General features: G+C 51.2%; 1 protein-coding gene across 2 annotated transcripts in view; it reads right to left on the bottom strand.

Moving 5' to 3' along the window:
• GPSM1 (G protein signaling modulator 1) overlaps positions 1–17,528 on the bottom strand; it is a 68,381-nt gene that overhangs the window by 26,381 nt on the left and 24,472 nt on the right. For both annotated transcript variants that reach the window (XM_057409107.1, XM_057409108.1), the window contains 4 exons: positions 16,618–16,733; positions 16,175–16,330; positions 13,896–14,004; positions 11,738–11,864 (listed from right to left, as the gene is read on the bottom strand). In XM_057409107.1, the coding sequence (XP_057265090.1) occupies positions 11,738–11,864; positions 13,896–14,004; positions 16,175–16,330; positions 16,618–16,733 (508 nt within the window). The remainder of the gene's footprint in view (positions 1–11,737; positions 11,865–13,895; positions 14,005–16,174; positions 16,331–16,617; positions 16,734–17,528) is intronic.

Genomic DNA, 17,528 nt, shown 5'->3' with positions numbered 1-17,528 from the left:
GTCCCCTCAAGGTCCCATGAGAACTTCCAAGCTTCAGGGGAAGCCCTGGGGGAGGGTGAATGAATGCATGCGAATTGAAACCCATCACCCTGAGAACGGAAACCACGGAGCTTTGTGTGGTTCCTGCAACAGCAAACTCACCAAACCTAAAGATTCCCCCGTTCCCAGCACCACCTGGCAGCACCACTGCTTACACTACAGCAGCACCCAGAGACCCTGTTCTCACCGTGGTGCCACCGAGTGCTCGCTGGACAAACTTGATGAGAGGGAAAGCACAGCGTTCAGAAACCAAGTCAAGCCTGTACACAGAACATGGGGATTAGGTGGAAAAGCCACCAGGTAGCAGACACCGCTGATTCAGAAAGTTCAACTTCGCTCAGCTTCATGAGGCACGAGACAAGCTCAGATCAGCTGGGACTTCACTAAAGTCCATGCACATATATCACATCTTAGCTATAAATGACCTAAAGTTCATTTCATTGCCCCTCACTCCCCTAAAGTGATTTATTTTTGCAGCCATAAAGACTCAGATCAGCAAAACAATTACCAGGCTTTGGGTTCAGAAGGGACTGACATCAGGCCCAGAACAGGCATGGATGTGAATACACAGAGAGCAAGGAAAACCCAACGACAAGCAGCCATCATTTCTTCCAAACTCTCCCCCTTTCCACAAGGCAAAGCCAGTTGCTCACTTGGCAGCAGTTCAGTAACAACAGGATCTCATTCTGGAAGGTCAGCAATTGCTGCTGACATTGGCGAGGGTTCAGACATGGGGCTGCATCCCTTTGGAGCAGGCAGGAAGAAAGGACTTTGCTGCCCTCCACAAAGCACACAGAACTCTTCACCATTCTTATTTCAGTCTTATTTTCACTAAGATCTTGTATAAGGTATCTTATGTTTATGAACCTATCTTAAGAATCTCCTTGGAACAGGTTGGGCAGGGCTCATGCTGTTAGACACCAATGAAAGGTCTGGGTTATTTGGTAGCTGAACACATCCATCACCACAGCCTGGATGTGCACTCAGCCATGAAGACAGCTGAGACGATCAAGCCCAATCCCCCTCCCACCATAAAATGGGGAGAGCTGCACCCCTCTCAGTGGCCAGACACAACCCACCGCCCTGCCAGAGACACTGCTTCACTCTGGACAGGACTCCCCTTCCATGCCCTAAATGCCACTCAAGATTACACTCCCCCGAGGCATCAGTGATGCGTGTTTTCAGCTGAGAGGACCCAGAGCTCTTAAACAGAGGCCAGCTTAGTGGGAGACACAAGCCCTACACCCAGCTTCCATCACTCCCCTGCACTCCCTGTGGGCATCAGCACATTCTGGACATGGCTATAGCTGCTCTTGGCTTCCCACAGGATAACCTAGAGTCTTCTGTGTGGAGCAGTGAGGTGGGTCAGGAATAAAAGCCGCCTACAAGCACTCCATCAGCTGCTACACTTGGGTTTCAAAGCAATGCCCAAGAGGTGAAACCAGCACCTGGAAGTGAGCGTGCGTCACAGCAGCTTTTAACAGCCACTTCCAGGAAAGCAAGAAAGGAGCCAAACGTGTCTGATGAGATAAACACCCATCATTGCCACCGGGCTAAAGGTCCTTAATTACACACCTCCATCCTCAGGTGCTTCTCTGCGTTTGCAATAGCATTAAACTGCTGGCCAGAAAGCATTAATCTCTGATCTGAGAAAACCTGCCTTCCCCTCTGCTAATTTAATAACGCAGTCAGCTGAGACTGCCCCGGCAATTAGGGCACACAGAACAATTTGTCTTCGCTTGTTTTGGTGCTGGTGCTCCTCTGTTACCGTGTGGATTCCACGTTCAGTTACGCTGAGAGGGGAAGAAGGCAGGAGTTTCAAACCCAACTTCAGAGCCACCCAACTCATGAAACCATAGAACCATCAACTCAGCTATTTTCTTCCCAAAGACGACACAAGCGGCACTGGGGCTGAGCGCTGGCCCCACAGAGCCCCCGGCTCTGCCATCCCGCTGGTGGAGCATGCAGCACCATTCAAACAAGCAGCTAGAAGGATTAAGAGGGTACCATCAGTCAGGGCTATGGTAACCCAGATCCCCCCAGGCAGCAGTTCCTACTGGATGCCTGGAGCTTCTCCCCTTTACTCCACGCAGACGGGCTCGGTAGCCTCCACGCACTCATCTTCCGAGAGCAGAGGGATTTCCATACTCACAAGCACCCCACGACAGAAGGAATTCCATTAACTTTCTGTCTCTGACCAGGACATTCCCTCAGAGGGCTCCGGACAGAACTTCCAGCCTCCTCCGAGTTCTTTTTCCCAGAGATACCTGCAGCACTGCCCAATCCTCAGCAAAAATTCAACTCTGCCCCTTTCGCCCCAGTGCAGATCAAGAGCAGCAGCCGTGGATGCAACAGATTGAGCAGCTGAAAACCCGGGTCTGTTCCTCTGCAAGGTTTTTTCCTCCCTTTCCAGTATTTATTGGCATGTTTACCAAGCTCGCTGCAGAGCAACGGAAAACCTCAGGGGCATTTCTAAATGCTCTCTCTGTCTTTAAGGTTTACTGAGGTCTCTAATAGGGCGAGTTGAAACCTTCTTGTGAACATCAGCTGAGCAACGCTCCTGACTGGCTGCATTCATGCCTTGTTTTCCTGCAGCTCCTCGGGTGTTGTTCTTTTAAATCGTTTTTTTCAACAATCTCCCCCCCCCAAGCTCAACACCCCCATGATCCGGGGGGGAGGTATTTCTACTGTTGGTGCTGAGGTGCCTCTAACGGTTCTCACATTCTTGTGATTTAAAACTGGATGAAGCAGTCACCTCCCTCCCTGAAAGGGAGCAGTGGACTCCAGGGAGGGGGAAGCGCACTGCTACAGAGCTACGGGTGATGTATGTGCTGGCCTGCCTGCAGGTGAGACACCCCTGCTTTCTCCACCTCACACATTCCCTATTCTGTCTTTGGGACACTAACCCAACATATCCATGTCAGACACCCATCTAGACCCATCCACTTTGTCACAGAGATAGGGATGGCCCCTCTGCACATCCTTGTGCTACCTGTGATGACATGGATGCAGGGACCGTTATTTAACGCCTCTTTTCATGTCCAGATGTTTGGCAGTGCATGCTCTGTACCTTCCTTGGGCTTTTTAAGCTCATTTTAAGCAGAGCTGCGCCAGGTCCTTCATGGAATCATAGAATAGTTAGGGTTGGAAAGGACCTTAAGATCATCCAGTTCCAACCCCCCTGCCATGGGCAGGGACACCTCACATTAAACCATGGCACCCAAGGCCTTGTCCAATCTGGTCTTGAACACAGCCAGAGATGGAGCATTCACAACCTCCCTGGGCAACCCATTCCAGTGCCTCACCACCCTAACAGGAAATAATTTCCTCCTTAGATCCAATCTAAACTTTCCCTGTTTCAGTTTTAACCCGTTACCCCTTGTCCTATCACTACAGTCCCTAATGAAGAGTCCCTCCCCAGCATCCCTATAGGCCCCCTTCAGACATGGCACACACAGCAAGCACAGCATCTTCCCCCCATTCTTCTCCTGTTCCCTTGGGATGTGTCCCCAGCTCCATACTGCCAGGATCAGTATGGTCTCTGGAGGAAAGAGAAACCTTGAAAACCAAGGGAAGTCTTTGGTTTTCAAAGTGCAATTACAGGAGAAACACTCACATAACAGAAGTTAACAGTACCTTGCTACAAAGCGTGATGTAGCCACAGAAAAGACAGGGAAGTGTTTTATCAGAGGATAATGATGGGATCACGCCCTGTACATTTGCAGTAGAGCAAAGCTGGGTAGACAGTGTGAGCAGCTTTGTTCTCTGTGGACAGTCTCCATATCTAAGCAGTGCTCCCGAGATTGCAGTTGACAAGATCGAGCAGAGAACGTGTAGCAGCGACTCAGGGAGCCCTGCCAGGAGCTCTCATCAAGCTGACATGCGCTTTGATAACTCCGAGGCTCTCCCCCATCTCCAGCAGCTTGGAGAGCTGCCTACTCCATCCCTGCTTGAGACAAAGCGAATCCCCCCCCCCCAAGTGCAGATCAAGCGACAGTTCTATTTGCAGGCTGGGAACACGCTGTATCCCTCTGGGGTGGCTGTACAGGAGGAAGCAGAATTAAACCTGACAGTGGACTCCAAAGACAACCGGTGGGGAAAGGTTAGACAGCCAAGACTTACAGGAAAAGGTCAATTCTCTCTGTACCTGTATTAACTGAGAGATACCAACTTGGTTTTTGGGTTAGTTCTTCCAGCCCAGACAACTGCCTCTCTCCTTGGTACAGAGCCCAGCAGTTCAGAACCTTGATCTGGGGCAGAAGACTAGTCTGGTATCCTGGTTTCAGCCTGGTTTTTAAACCATGACATTTGTAAGCCCTCCCAGGCTCAGGGGTGACAGGGGAGATACGCTCCAGCACTCCAAATGCTCACAGACCACCTCAAATCATATGCTACTGACATATAATCAAGGAAAGCTCTGCCAAGCTCATGCTCCATTATTACAGCAAGGAAGTGGGGGAAGCGAGCACAGCAGCAAGAAAAGAAAGGAGGAGGGCGAAAAAAAGCAGCCTCCGGTAGGACAAGCATCTCATTTAATGTTTTAATTAGTCTTCAAAGACATAATGGATTCTGGCACTATAAATCCACTTGACCTCTATTATTGCCAGCACTTGCATGATAAATGCTGGCATTTGTTTTCCCCGTTGTTACTGGGGTACAACAATACTTTTCTTTAACCAGAGAAAGCAAATAATACCAGTTATTTATGACGACTGCACCATAAAACACTAGCATCAAGCTATTGTGTGCTGATCCATGGGGAGGACCCTCTGCTTCCAGGACCAGGGGAATCCTAACAGCTCTGGCCCCTTCTGTGTCTGAGGATAGGACTAGACGGGCAAGACAACAGTATTCTCCCTCTCAGTTATTAGACTTTTCTGGCTGCCCAGTTATTGCAAAAGGCAGAAGCAGGTATGGACTGCAACAGAAGGGATAGTATACATGAAAATAACGATGTCAACCCATAGCCAAGGGCCAGGGAAAGCTGCAGGGGGGTTGTTTTCAGTGTGCTGTCACATCAGATTTCCCCAGGAATGCTTTGGTCCCATGCGAGGCCCTTCCAAGCCTCAGCTCTTCATTGTCAGAGCCAAAGTGACAGGAATGAAACCCCTTCTGCTGGGGAGATGGGGCTCCAGTGTGTGTGCTGTGCCGTATTCATTGGCACACAGCTGAGCAAATACCAACCTTCCACACAGATCCAAGCACTACAAAAACCTCCAGGATAACAATTCTGAGGGATTTTTCCTCTGTGGCAAAACTGTTCCTTTAAAGAAAAAAAAAGTATATCCAATACGTGGTAATAAAGAGAAGTTCTGAATAGAGATGCTCATCTGCCTGACTTGGCAGAAGATGCTTTGTGCACGTGTCACCCATTTCACATCCTCCAGAATCCAGTCTGACAGCTGAGCAACTGCAAACAGCAGCAATGCTGTACATCCACACAGCACCCAGGAGCACCTTCACATCTGGCTGGCTGCAGTCAGGGTTAGCAGCCAGCACAGAGGCTCCTCAGACGGGGAGAGGCAATGAGGAGACACCCTGGACCACATACCAGAGGAGCCTTCACACGGATGAGGTAGGACTTGGAGCAAAGTCCTCCTTGGAGACAGAGATGGCACCAGGGAGCTACTTTCCCCCATTGGGAGCAAACCCAACATAGCTCAGGAAAGCTGCAGTCTTTGAGGACAAGGTGATCTTGCATCTTGTAGCCTTACAGCTATTAGGAATGGTCATGATGTTGGGCACCTCTTTGATTTCAGTTTCCCCCCACATGTGCAACAGGCATCAGGTTTTCTCTGACTGAGCAAGGCTAGAATAAGACTTAATTGCAAATAAAGTACTGGCAATTCAGGTCAAAGAATGAAGCATTTTGGTGCGTATTTGCAGGATCTAGACAATGCAGAGCACCCAATTATGCAACACCTAACAGATAGTCAAATACAAGCCTTGGAGCTGGTTGGAAGCTTAAAGCCATATTAGAGGTGGCTTCTTATAACCATAACCTCCCCCAGGCAACTGTCTGCTTCATGGATTAACAGTTGTGGGGACAGGAGGCTTTTGTGGGAGATAGATGAATGGGGTGGAGCAGGCTGGGAGGAGGCACATGGCCTCAGGGCTAATGCAAGAGCAGTGTGAAAGGCTTGGCAGGGACACCTGGCTTGCATCTGAGAGCAGGGTTTTCTCTGCCAGTATAGAGCAGTCTCATGACCACCCATCCTCCATTACCAGCTTGTGTTGAACAAGCAGAGATCAGAAAGAAACTGAGTTTAAGCTAGAAAGTGACACACAGTAATTAGGCAACATCTCCAGCAGGCAGCCAAGCCCAACTACACAGCTGTGTCCTACAGGCTGAGTCAGGGAGGGCAGAGAAAGAGCAACACAAGAGCTCTGCAGCGATCAAACACTGAGTAGAGCCCTCTAAGCGGAGGGACAATGTACTCAATCCCTCCTTCTGGATGCTGTCATCAGTCAGTCACCACTTGCAGCAGCCAGGCACTTTCCAGCTCCTGGAACACACTGGCCACACTGGACTTTGGATTCATGAGCTCTGTCTCCACAAGCTGCCAGGTCTCTTTCTTTGCTAAGCAATGGTCCGTTGTCTGAGTGCTTGCTCCTGCCAGGCAGGGGCCAGTCCTGCTGCCAAGGGAAGGGGCATGGCTCCTGAGGTCAGGCAGGAGATAAAGGTGGCTCATGCTGAGGGTCTGGCCTTGCCTTGCTCAGAGAAGTGCCAAAGCAGACTATGGGCATCCATACAAAAACCTTTGAGAATAAGGATTCTAGCTGGGTAAGAAAGAACTTTCTTCTTCTTGGTCCCTTTCTTGCTCTGTGCTGCAGGGGAATACAGTAAGCAGAGGCATTTTGTTCCTAATAGTAATACAGTACACTGAGACAGAAAATCACCGTAACCATAGGCATTTCTTATTTTGGCTACCAAAGGAAACTGCCTGTGGAAAGTGCATTCAGGAGCCAGACAGCACACAGCAGAGCTGGGATGGCTGCAGGAGCCTGCAGCAGCAGCCAAAGGGAACTTCAGGCTTCCCAGCTCAGAGCAGGAGTTTGTGTAAGGACCTGGCAATTTCTGGAAAGTCAGCTCTCCCCACAACAAGAGATCTCTTGATCCAATGGATGGCTTTGCCAAAAGCCACGTTGTACCTTCTCCACCACAGGCTTCAAGAGCTGGCTTCTTCCTCACCCTCCCCTGGCATCAAGATAAAATGAGAACCTGAGTTCCGTTAGCACAAGATCTTCTCCCCCAGTCCTGGAGGGTTTCCTCTGCTGTGAGCTGAGAAGCCTTGCTGTGCTTCAGCTGTGGATGAAGGGAAGGGGGCTCAGGTGCAGACCATGGTGTGAGAAGAACCTGAAATACTTCTTGATGCTTTGAGAAGATTCTAAAGCCTCCTAAAGCCAATATTGGGGCAGTCTGAACCGAAGGCTCAATTACTCAGTTTAAATCCAAATGACTCAGAGGTTCATCCCCCCCATGAGTGCTGCTGATTCAACAGCTCTAACAGCAGAGCTTGCTCACATTTAGGAAACAATCAATATAAAGATTATGAGGAGGCATCCTTTAGAAGTCCTAAATCCTCACCCAAGCAGCCCCCCATGCAAGCAGCACACCTGGCATTCCCGCTCTGATCCCTTTAGCATCACAGCAAGGACCACCGCAGACTCAGGTCTTTCTGACACCTTCCTGCAGGTGCCTTTCTGGGAACATTTGTGCCAACACTCCTCCGAGCTTGGAGGCTGAGGCTCCACTGAGCATCTGTTAGAGCACAATAAAGCAACCAGACCACTTGTGTTCTGCCTTCCACTCGGCCAAAAGCTGCTCCTGCCTCAATCAGCAACCTCATCCATTAGAACCCTGCATAAGCAGGTACAACTAACCAGCACAGCCTCAGGCTTTCATTTTTAGAATGATAAAGGCTGAGCTGCAGCTCTTGGGAATATAGTTGAGGATACTGAATACTGAGCAATTCCAACTGCAGTGCTCAGTCTGCCTGGCAAGAACAGGGCAGGCTCCATGCTGAAGCCATTAGTGATGGGACTCCTGCGATCACCTGCTGAGCAGAAGGCAAACGCTGCCTGGCCCCTGCACTCACAGCTCAGTGTGTGCAGGGCTGTCCCTCTGCACACTGCTGCTCTCAGGGAGCCACGTCTCTCCTGTCACCCAGCACAGTCCTTCACAGGAGGGTTGAGCAATCCATGGAGAGGGAACATCCCTGTCCCTGGGCTTCATCCCAGCCTGAGGCACAGGCTGGCACTGCTGCCTCCCTGCTCTGCATCAGTACAGGGCTGGTCAATCGAGCGTATTTCAGCAGCACTAAACACTTCTTAGCGACTTCAAAGATATTTAAAGCAAGCAAACAAACAAAAACAAACAGGCTGGGAAACATAAAAGCAGATTTCTTCTATCCCTGTCTAATTGATCCAAGGGTTCAAAGATTCCTGTGAAGAAGGCAAACTCAAAACTGCATTGAGGATGCAAAGACCCGTGTTCAAAGCCACGCAGAGCTGATCACAGCTGGGAAGGAGTGGGATTTCATACCTACCCAGGCTCGGCTGCCCACTTCACCACCTGAGAATACCACCTGAAGCATGACTGCCTCCCACATGAGGATGAGCAGTACCCAGCACGGAGGCTCGGTGTCTCCTAACACTACTGCTGCCATCAGAGGAGATGGCTGAGGCCGATGTGCTACTGGGAGCAAAAGAAAGGCAGCCCAGAGTCAGTTTTCACTTTGGAGTGGCACAGAGGCTGCCCGGGGTGCTCCTGGTTCACTGCTACCTGCAGAGCACCAGGCAGAGCCGAGTCCTGTGTGTCTGAAACAGCAAGACCATTCTCCAGGGGCACATCGTCATTGTTTGGAGAACTGGACTCAACCCCCGTTTGCTTTGTGTTTCAGCTACTCTGCAGCCTCTCTCAGTTTGTTGCTTTATGCTCCCTGTGTTTGTGCTTCTTTTGCAAGGTCCTTGCTCTCACAAGACTTTCCCAGCGCTCCCCTGGCCCCCAGCTCAAGCTTCTGACCTCCAATTGCTCTCAGAATATTCCTAAGGGCCACAAAGAGCTGAGCAAGAGGAGCTGGAGCAGCGGAGGAGAGCAGCAGACCCTCCTTCCACCCTCAGATTCCTGGTGGAGGGCAATGCCCGAGACTTGGAAGCAAAAGAAACCTGTGAAGGAGACAGGTTTTCCCAGAAGCAAGTTTCTTGTGAAGGTTTATGGTACCTGCCCGATGAGGTCAGTGTGGTTTATCACTTGCCTGCCTTACTAGGTGATTTTAGCATCCTGATGAGCATGCAGCCATTTTATAACCTTCAGCAGGGAAGAGAGTCTGAAGGGAAAAGCCCTGGAAATTCTCCCCAGCACAAGACTTGGTGCCAGCAAAAGGCAGGCTGGGTCCGAAGTCAGCTTGAGCCTCAACTCTCTCACCTGCTACCCATTACAGAAACAGATGTTCCTCCTGCTCTAAATTGCTGCTATTAATAACATAAATAATTATGCTCTTCTAATAATGTAATAGGTGCACAGGAGGGTACCAAAGCTCCTCACAGACGTTAAATACATCTCCCTTCTCAAGGGCTCGGAGGCACATTGGTGGCCTCTTTTCCTCCTCAAGTTCAGAATAAGAGAGCTGAAGCCAGACTAAAAGCTAAGGAGAAACCAAGGGAGGCACCGCCTGCCTTGCAGATCCATCCTCTCTCCAAGTCTCTACGCAACAGGGACAGCACCCGAGATGCATGTATGAAAGCATGCACGTGGCTCAGCACCGCAACACTCACACTCCTTTCCTTTGGCAAGATGCTGCTGCCCAGCTCCAGCACATGAAACACAGGAGAAGCTGACTTCTACCTCCTCAGCAGGTTCCCAGGACACAGCAAGGGACAGCGTCCCCCACCTCCTACAGCAAGGAAGCCCTCCTCTGCAGGGAACCTGTCCCAGTCCCTGTGGTCCCCCCTTTATCACACCACAAACCCCTGTCATTCCCTCGTTTTCCTCCAGAGAACACTTTGTCCTTCTGTCAACAAAGCCCCGGCCTTGAGAATGTGAGCAATAGCATCACAGATGAAGGAGGTCAGTGCCACAGCTGCTCAGCCCCTCTTCCCACCCTCCAGCAATCACACAGAGACAGGCATGGCTCTGGCTGTCAGATGGGAGAAAAATCACTGCTGGCTCCAGATGTTCCCACATCTGGATCCCTGGAGGGCAGTGAGCAGCCCATGGGCCATGCACTCCCAACTGTGCAGTGTGGTCAGAGCTGCAGAGCTCCTCTCCCAGGTAAAACTGGCCCAAACCCTTCCACACAATGCGCTCACCCTCCCAGTCCAACGTGCCTCATGCAGTGCTCTCATGCCCATACAGTCCTCGGCATTGTCCTTGCCTCCTCCATTCACCAGCCTAAGGGACCTGGCACCCCACCAGCTCGTTTCCTCCACACTTTGCTCTGTCCCAGGGGCAGCAGCAGCACCAAGGTTAATTTCCTGTTCCCCTTTCAGAGCAAAAGAATTCACCAGAAGGAAGCCCCTGCAAGATGCCAGGAGCGAACAGAAGGCTCCAGCCAATAAGTTTCCCAGCAGCTGTAAGGATGCAGCTGATGTAAAACAGGAGCTGGGGCAGCTGCTGTGCCTCACACAGCCTTTGAGGAAGGAGCTCAGCTCCACTGCAGCTCCTGTTGGGGCACAGCAGAACATGCTGGCTCCTCACCCACAGCTCGACTCCGCAGGAAAAGCTCTAGCACTGACATAGCAGGCAACACCTTCAAGATCAACATGGAGAGCAAACACACAGAGCCGGCCCTCTCCCTCCCAGAACACCCTGCCTCAACCCCAGCATCATCTTCCCTACGTCAGTCCTACCAGGAAGCATCATCTTCTCTACGTCAGTTCTATCAACAGGAAAGGGAGCACACGGCCTGGGAAAACGTGGCTGCACAAACAAGGTCATATTTAATCAGTGGGCACCTCCTGGGGTGCAGTTTCATCTGTGTGAATTAGTGAGGCTGTCCACAGCAACACAGCAACCAGCTGGAAGTGCCCTATGCCAGAAGCCTGCAATGGGCAGGCTCAGGGTAGGCAGAGGGTCCCCGAACTGCAGACAGGCACCAGGGCTGGCCACGTGCTGTGCTGAGGACATGGCTCTGCTCTCCTGCTTCCCAGGACTGGAGGCAGAATCACTCAGGGCAGTCAGTGAAACCATTTTGTCTGCTCTGACTGAGCCTTGCCACGTCTTTATGTCCAAGATGGGCATCTCTGAGGGTGTTCCAGGTGTGAGACAGCACCCAGCATGCTGATGCTCACAACTTGTCTTCACCCCATGCTGGACACTTGCTCCTTGGATGCTAATCAGAAGAGAGCAACCAAAAATCCCTGCCAGTCACCTTGTGGAAGCTTGCTTTATCCATCAGATCAGCTAGCATGGCCCTGAAGAGCTTTAAAAGAGACAAAAGCTGATTTGCTGCTTGGTATCGTGGAATTTCATTCCTTATGCAGATTAATTCCATTAACTCATTCTGTGCCCTTCTGGGGGCAGATCCTTCCCTGCCCTTGCAGCTCTTGGAAAGCTCAGAGCAAACATACTGCAGTCTCCTTTCTACTAAAGGCACTTGGTAGCCTCATCTTGCTCTGGAATTCACATTCCCTCCCCATGCACCTCACCACATCTCTCAGGAAACCTTTCAATGCCATCAAAAGCCCCAAAACTCACCTTGTGCTTCATAGCCAGAATAGTGATGAGCTGTCCCCGTGTCTTCCTCACCAGGACCCAAGCCAAGGGCTGTCCTGAGCTGGGCCATGTTCCCCTGCGCTGTCAGCTCACCACTCCGGTCCCCGATCTGCAGGGGGAAACCAACAGGGCAGCTGGTTGAAGGACATGTGCTCCAAGAGCCACTAACAAAGGGATTTGCCAGGCCCATATCAGAGCAAAGACAGAGCCAGCCAAAAGAGCTTGGAGACACAAAGAGATTATACAGCCCAGCTTTCACACCAAAGAACTCTCTAAACCTATTCCTCAGGGGTACTTCAGGAGAGGGCCCATGTGTGCTGCGCTATGTACTGGCTGCACCACAAAACGTGATTCTCTGGAGATCAATACAGTGAGCCAAAGGGGCAGAGCTCACCCACTGCTACAGAACTGGGGCAGAGCTAAACCTGCATGTCTGGTCCATTCTGTAGCCACATATGGCTTGGCAAAGAGCCCTGAAACTCTCAGCCCCCTTCCTCCAATATTTCCATAGTTACTGAGCAGCAGACAGCCACGCTACTACCAGCCATGTGGGCAGTGCCACACTCAGGGGTTGGATGCTCTGAGAGCCCTTCTCTCCTCACTCTGATCCACACAGTTTTGAGTTGTTCCTAGTGAGCTGCCCACCTAAGGTCCAGAATCCATTAGAGTCCAAATTTTAACTCATTCCCATCCAAGGAAGCCCATTTACATCTTCAGGAAGAGATCTGTCCAATGGCTCCTGCTACTTCAATGGGAAGTCACAGGACATGCTGCTGCAGCCTCCTCAAAGTTTAACCAAAGCACAAAGTTACTGTACTGCACATTGCCAGTGAACACAGAGGTCACTCAAACAGCCTTGAAGCTTCAGAGGAGCAGCAGCTTGTTACAGAGGAAAACCTTGGCTGTTCCCTTGGAGAGGCCAGACTCCTCATTAAATGCCTTGCAATAGCTCTTTTGTGGTCCTGTGAGATAGGCTGCAGTGTGAGCCAGCCTAGGACAAAGTCATAAATCCCCACATTATGACAAAGCCCCAGCACCAAAGGGAGGCAGATCAAACAGCTTATCAGGCACAAATCCCCCACCAATTACAAGAGATTTGCTGTTGACATCATCTCCAGAGAAGTTACTGTGTCCTGGTTCGGTCCCACAGTCCTTGATGCTTCCCTGACTTCCACGCATTCCAGATCGCCTTCAGAGCCCTGCCAGCATCAGAGGAGCACACTGGCAGAACCTACCCTGAGATTTAGCCAACCTAAAGCCTAAACACAAGAAAAGAACACACAAAGGCCTACATATGGTGATTTCAGTTAGCGCTTCAGCAGGGCAATTTCTTCATCTGGGAAGACTAAAGAGGCCATGGCCCATTTCCTCACTAGAAAGAGCAAACAATGGAATTCTGGCTTTCTGTACTTCCGGGCCACCTAAAACTGCCCTATGTTCTTGTGCCAGGAAAGCTGCAAGCACATGTGTGAGAGCCAGAGGAGCTGCATGCATGAGGCCCCACATGGCAGGGCAGTGTGGTACAGGGTGAGCTGTGCTCATCCAGCATCAGCAACCAACTGCACCAGGACAACGCTGGGATCCCACCAGCTCCACATTGAGGAAACAACTTGTTCAATTGCAGTGCAAACCACTGCAGATTCAGAGCACCCAGGCACTGGGTGAAGGCAAGTACCCTGCCCAGGTATTTGCCAGCAAATCCAGCCATACCACAGCTGGGATCACAAGGTCCATCTCAGTCGGAATCTCACAGCCTTGTGCTCAGGAAAGGTGGGTCTTACTGACAGACTGGGTCCCAAGAGGTACCTGAGCTCCTTCACACCAGCTGGGCTCACAACACCTTGGCCAGCAGACTGGAGAACTAGCCCCTTGGTCCCTTCTCACCATCAGCTGGACAGCAATGTACAGCAATGGATCAGCTGTAATTAAGGAGAAGGCTGGGAGCATCCCATTAAGAGAATATTTCCCAGCCAAGTTCTGCAGTTCCTAAAGACTCCACTGACACAGCACATAGACAAGGGCTTTCCAGAGCAGTTACAGCAAGAAAAAAACTAGAGTAATAGAACTTATTGGCACAAAATAAAGTCTTCCTCTCAACAGGGGGGACCAATTCCCTCTGATCTGAACCAGCTTCTCTTACCTCTTGGGAGATTTCAAGATGTTTCCTTGCAAAGTGCAAAGCCTGTTCATGGCTCCCCAGGGAGACATAGGCATTTCCGAGACTCCAGCAGGCTCTTCCTTCTCCCACCCTGCAAAACAGGAAACTGTCAACCACAGAAATGCTAGGCAGAACCCAGCAGCCCTTTCGGGGCCTCCTCCGAGAGCACTGACAGCCAGGCCAGCTCCGAGCTATGCTTTCACCCATGGAAAGGTTCTACCAAGGAACATGAAACGCACTGTACACCTTCAACTCCTCTTATGCTGAGGTCAGTAAGAGCAGGGGATGAGCAGTAGCCTCAGAAGCAGGCTTGCATCCACAGTAGCAAAATCTAAGCAGGGGAGGAAGAGCCCAGGACGTTTGGCTTCATTTGTGAGCACCACCCTGAAAGCAGAAGCCACAGCTCCTGTCCAGCTTCCAGCTCACAGTGCAGATTCCCCTCCAGAGATGCACAATGCATCAAGGGGATGTGCAACATCAAATCCCAGCCTGGACTGGGTTGGAAGAGAACTTAAAGCTCATCCAGCTCCAACCCCTGCCATGGGCAGGGACCCCTTCCACTAGAGCAGCTTGCTCCAAGTCCCTGTGTCCAACCTGGCCTTGAGCACTGCCAGGGATGGGGCAGCCACAGCTTCTCTGGGCACCCTGTGCCAGCGCCTCAGCACCCTCACAGGGAAGAGCTTCTGCCTCAGAGCTCATCTCAGTCTCCCCTCAGGCAGGTTAAAGCCATTCCCCTTGGCCTGTCCCTACAGGCCCTTGTCCAAAGCCCCTCTCTCCAGGTTTCTTGTAGCTCCTTTAGGTATTGGAAGGCTGTAATAATGTCTCTCCTGAGCCTCCTCCAGCCCTTTTGTTCAACAGCAGCCCAGAGCTAAGCTAGCAAGAACAAGGCAAGGAGAGAACACTGCAGCATGCAACGCTCCTGCTGAGCACCAGCACCGCATCACCCAAGATGCATGCACAAACAAAGTGCCTGCAAGAGCACCAAATATCGACCTATTTACACCGGCCCCAGGGCTGCTGCCTGCCTGCAGGGAAAGCAGGTGAATGTGGACCCTGCAGCCCCCAGCCCCAGCCAGGCTCCGGCTCTCTCTGGAGCAGCTTTCAGCATCTGTTTGCTGCTGGGAGCGTGCTGAGCCCTGCAGGGGAGCAGATGTGGGGGGCAAGGGATAAAAAAAGCACTGGGGGCGCGGGGGGCGGCTCAGCATGACTGCAGCTCTGCAGCTCCCTTGGCAGGGCTTTGGGCGGGTTCATCAGCATTTAAACGTTCCTCTTGTCAGCCCGTTCAATACCTTCTGCTCACAGGGTGTGTTCCCAGGAATGCAGGAGCCCACAGGCCTGCACCCCCACAGCATGATTCACCCTAGGGTGGGATTAGACCTTCTCCGAGCAGATTCTGCCTCAGATAGAGATCCTGGGTAGTGCCACTCATCTCCCATTGTAATGTCTCTGCTCCATCTAGTGGAGGACATCCAGGGCTTCCTGAGGGCCATCAGCAGGAATACTGAACACGGGGCTGCCAAGTCACTTCAGCTGCAAGAAGGCTCCAGGGTTACAGAGAACATCGAGGAGGAAGGAATCAACCTCTCAAAAATATGTACTTTAAAAAGGAAAGAGTTAAAAAAGGCCAAACCTCCTAAAGAAGAAGGAATGAGGCCAGAAGAAGGGATGAGGGCTTGGAGCACCCTGCTCTAGTGGAAGGTATCCCTGCCCAGGCAGGGGTTGGAACTGGATGAGCTTTAAGGTCATGGGATTCTGTGAAGTCAAGAAGCAAAATATATCATCTCCACTGGCTCTATGTAACATCATTCGTTTCTACATGGAAGTTTCCAGCCTCACCCCGGAGGAGGAGGAGGAAGTGACAGGTATATGTGCCCCAAGCAGGCAGTTCCTGAGAAACATACATTCTTGTGTGCTTGAAGAAGCTTCTAGGGCCCTTTTGGGATAAAGCAGCAGTAGCCACGTGACAAAGCACCAAATACAATGCATTTTCTTCAGCTACCTCTTACTAGAAACCTCACTCAGCCCACACAGACAAAGCGCTCAGGGCACAATCTCCAGGTTGGAATGACAGAGGTGTCAATCATGGTACTTTTCCACAGATGATGGGACTGAGGCCTGGGTTCTGAGAGATTTCTAACGACTTTCAAGAGTACACATCACTGCTGTTTAACCCCAGCAGCAGAACAGTGCCATGGACAGGGAATGGTCAGTGCTCTGAACCCACCAGGGCAGAGGCACCATCCCCTGGGGTAGTTCTTTACCTGTCTCCCAGTTCCTGCGCTATCACCAGGTGTTTTAGATGGTACTCGATGGCTCTTTCATAGTCTTGAAGCAGTGTGTATGTGTTTCCAAGACTGTAGCATGCCTGGGCTTCTACTGCTTGGTCTTTGAGTTGTCTGGAGAGCTGGAGTGTTTTCCTACATGGAACAAGTGGGGATGAAGAGACCTGGTTACTGAAGGGCACCTTTGCAACGTGACAGGAAAGTCACCACTTTAGCATGTACTGCATTGAGGTGCCTGTACTGCATTGAGGTGCCTGTCACACACTGGTATCAAGAGGCTGCATTACTCATCACTGCTAAGCACACATATGCCATTGGCCTCCAGGTCCCTTGTCACATCCCCCCGAGCCTGTGAATTCACTGCAACAGGTCAAGATTTCCAGGGGACGTGTGCCCCGAGCCTGCCTCAGCCCGTCGCTTACTTGTAGTACTCGGCAGAGATGTCGAACCTCCCAAGGAAGATGTGTGCGTTGCCCAGGTTGCTGTACGCTCTCCGCTCGGCTGCCTTGTCCCCAAACTCCTTGGCAATAGCGAGGCGCTGCAGCAGACACAGGTTGCTGAGGACAGGCTGGACACTACCAGGTTTCTGTTACACAGCAACATTGCTGGGAGATTAATCGTGGCTTGCAAGGCTCCCACCCACCAAGGTAGCGGTGCACACGCTGCTGGGGCTGGATGCAGCAGGAAGGCTTCCTCTTGTGCAATCCAGCATCAGAAAGGGCCTTTTGAAAAGCAGTAGCAATATCACATCCTCCTCTAAGTCCTACTCCAGCCTGGCCCGTACACATCTCTCTAGCTAAAATGCAAAATGTGCCACACACATACTTCAACGGGTGAATAAACAGAGCAGAGAGCTGTAGGTCAAGCTGTGAAGGGATGTGGTTGATCAGACTAACAAGCAGGTCCCAAACTAGAGTTTTCCTGCCCTTCTCCAGGCCCCTTCTGCCACAGGGCTGCTGGCTGCTGTCTCCAGCATTTAAGAATCACAAGAGCTGTGACAGGGCTGACATTCCAAGTTGCTGAGCACCCTCCACTGCAAGGAAACTGAAATAGGAGCTGAACTGCATTTGAATTGGGGCAAGGACTGTGTCAGCTCCCCCTTCTGCAAAGCTTTACAGAGTTATGTTCTACAAGCATCATTTATTCCTGATCAATTGCTCTTCCAGCAGCTTAATTAAATTCATGGCTTGCATTTATTAAAATCTAGGAGGATACAAATTAAGAGCAGAAAAGCTTTGCCAGGCCCAGCTGCAACTTGCCCTTGGGTACCTCCTCTGGTTTCCAAGCCAACAGCACCCTTCCCTCAAGCTGCTCATCAGGTGCTAATGGTGAC

The sequence above is a fragment of the Pezoporus wallicus genome, unplaced genomic scaffold (assembly GCF_028554395.1).
Source record: "Pezoporus wallicus isolate ANWC-B61680 ecotype Strahan unplaced genomic scaffold, APGP_CSIRO_Pwel_v1 contig_8341, whole genome shotgun sequence".
Classification (NCBI taxonomy): Eukaryota; Metazoa; Chordata; class Aves; order Psittaciformes; family Psittacidae; genus Pezoporus; species Pezoporus wallicus.
The sequence above is the reverse complement of the archived record's forward strand: the minus strand, read 5'-3'. Positions and strand labels throughout refer to the sequence as shown.